Consider the following 1,380-nt stretch of genomic DNA (forward strand, 5'->3'; position numbering starts at 1 on the left):
CTATGGGACAATTTCCCACGGCCAATCCACCCTAACCTGGAATCGAACCCGGGTCCCTGGTGCCGGAAGGCAGCAGCGCTAATCACTGAGCCACCGTGCCCCCCAGTCAGAGCAGACTTCAAATGGGCCAAATTGCCTAATCTCTGCTCCTGTGGCCTTCCTGGGTCTTACTCCCCCCACTCCCCCCAGCGCGCCACGCGCTCTCACCTTCAGGCCCTGAAGGACCGGGCCTCACACTGGGTGTGGTCGCTGCTTCCGCGGGAAGCTGAGCGGCTAGGCCTGAGGCCTCTCCGTCGTCCTCGGCAACGGGCCAGTGCAGCGCGGTATCGGAGCCGGAAGTCGGGGTCCAGGCAGGTGTACAGGACGGGGTTCAGGCAGCTGTTTAAGTAGGCCAGGCAAGTGGTGTATGGGTGGGCCACGTAGACCAGAACCCGCAGGGAGCAGGGCAACTCCAGCAGCCCCAGGCCGTCCAGCGTGTCCAGGGTCTTGACTGCGTGGAAGGGCAGCCAGCAGAGGCCGAAGGTCAGCACCAGCACAGCGATGACCCCCAGCAGCCTCCGTCGGTGCACCCCCTCCCTCCGACGGAAGTGGCCCCACAGGGCCAGGCCCAGCAGGCCGTAGCAGGTCGCCATGACGACGAAGGGCAGGACGTAGCCCAGGGCGGTGGAGGATAGGCCCAGAGCCGCCATGCACAAGGCCTGGGCCTCCTCGTTCAGACCCAGGGAGGAGAGGTCCATGTCGCACACCGTCCGCTGCCCTTCCCCGGGATCCTGCACCTCTAGGGCTCTCCGGAAGGCCAGGGCGGGCAACGCCAGAACCCCAGCCAGAATCCAGACCCCTGCCAGCCACAGGCCCCTCCTCCTGGGCCTGCGGACGGGCAGAGTCACCAGCGGTAGGCCGCAGCCTCCCACGATAGCCTGGTAGCGGTCCACGCTCAGGCAGGTCAGGCAGAAGACGCTGCTGTACATGTTGAGCAGCACCAGGTAGCTGCCGAGCTTGCACAGGAAGATCCCGAAAGGCCAGCGGTAGCCCAGGGCGGCGTACGCGGCCCAGAGGGGGAGGCTGAGCACGAAGGCAAGGTCAGCCAGGGCTAGGTGGGCGATGAACGTGTCGGCAGACTTCCTCCTGGCCGCTGGGTACCAGCAGAGCCACACCACCACCCCGTTTCCCAGCAGCCCCAGGGTGAACACCAGCAGATAGACAGTGGGGATCACAGAGTAGGAGGGTTCCCACTCCCAGATCACACACTCCGTCTCGTTCTCCACAAACGCGGTGACGTTCTCAAAACCCACCAGCTCATCGGAGCTCTCCATCCAGTCCCTCGCACTCTGCTCCCTCCTGTCTCCCCCTCTCCCTCTGTCACTCCCTCCGTGTGTGTCT

General features: G+C 65.2%; 1 protein-coding gene across 1 annotated transcript; it reads right to left on the bottom strand.

Moving 5' to 3' along the window:
* Nucleotides 1-209: 209 nt before the first annotated feature.
* On the bottom strand, nt 210-1,371 carry LOC122545687 (apelin receptor B-like). The gene has a single exon (XM_043684634.1). It carries the CDS (start codon nt 1,311-1,313, stop codon nt 210-212), a length of 1,104 nt encoding a protein of 367 aa, XP_043540569.1. The 5' UTR covers nt 1,314-1,371.
* Nucleotides 1,372-1,380: the final 9 nt, after the last annotated feature.

Source organism: Chiloscyllium plagiosum, unplaced genomic scaffold, assembly GCF_004010195.1.
Source record: "Chiloscyllium plagiosum isolate BGI_BamShark_2017 unplaced genomic scaffold, ASM401019v2 scaf_17474, whole genome shotgun sequence".
Lineage (NCBI taxonomy): Eukaryota > Metazoa > Chordata > Chondrichthyes > Orectolobiformes > Hemiscylliidae > Chiloscyllium > Chiloscyllium plagiosum.

What these genes read in the sequence shown, in the direction of transcription:
- LOC122545687 (XM_043684634.1), bottom strand. Translation starts at nt 1,313, where the DNA reads ATGGAGAGCTCCGATGAGCTGGTGGGTTTTGAGAACGTCACCGCGTTT.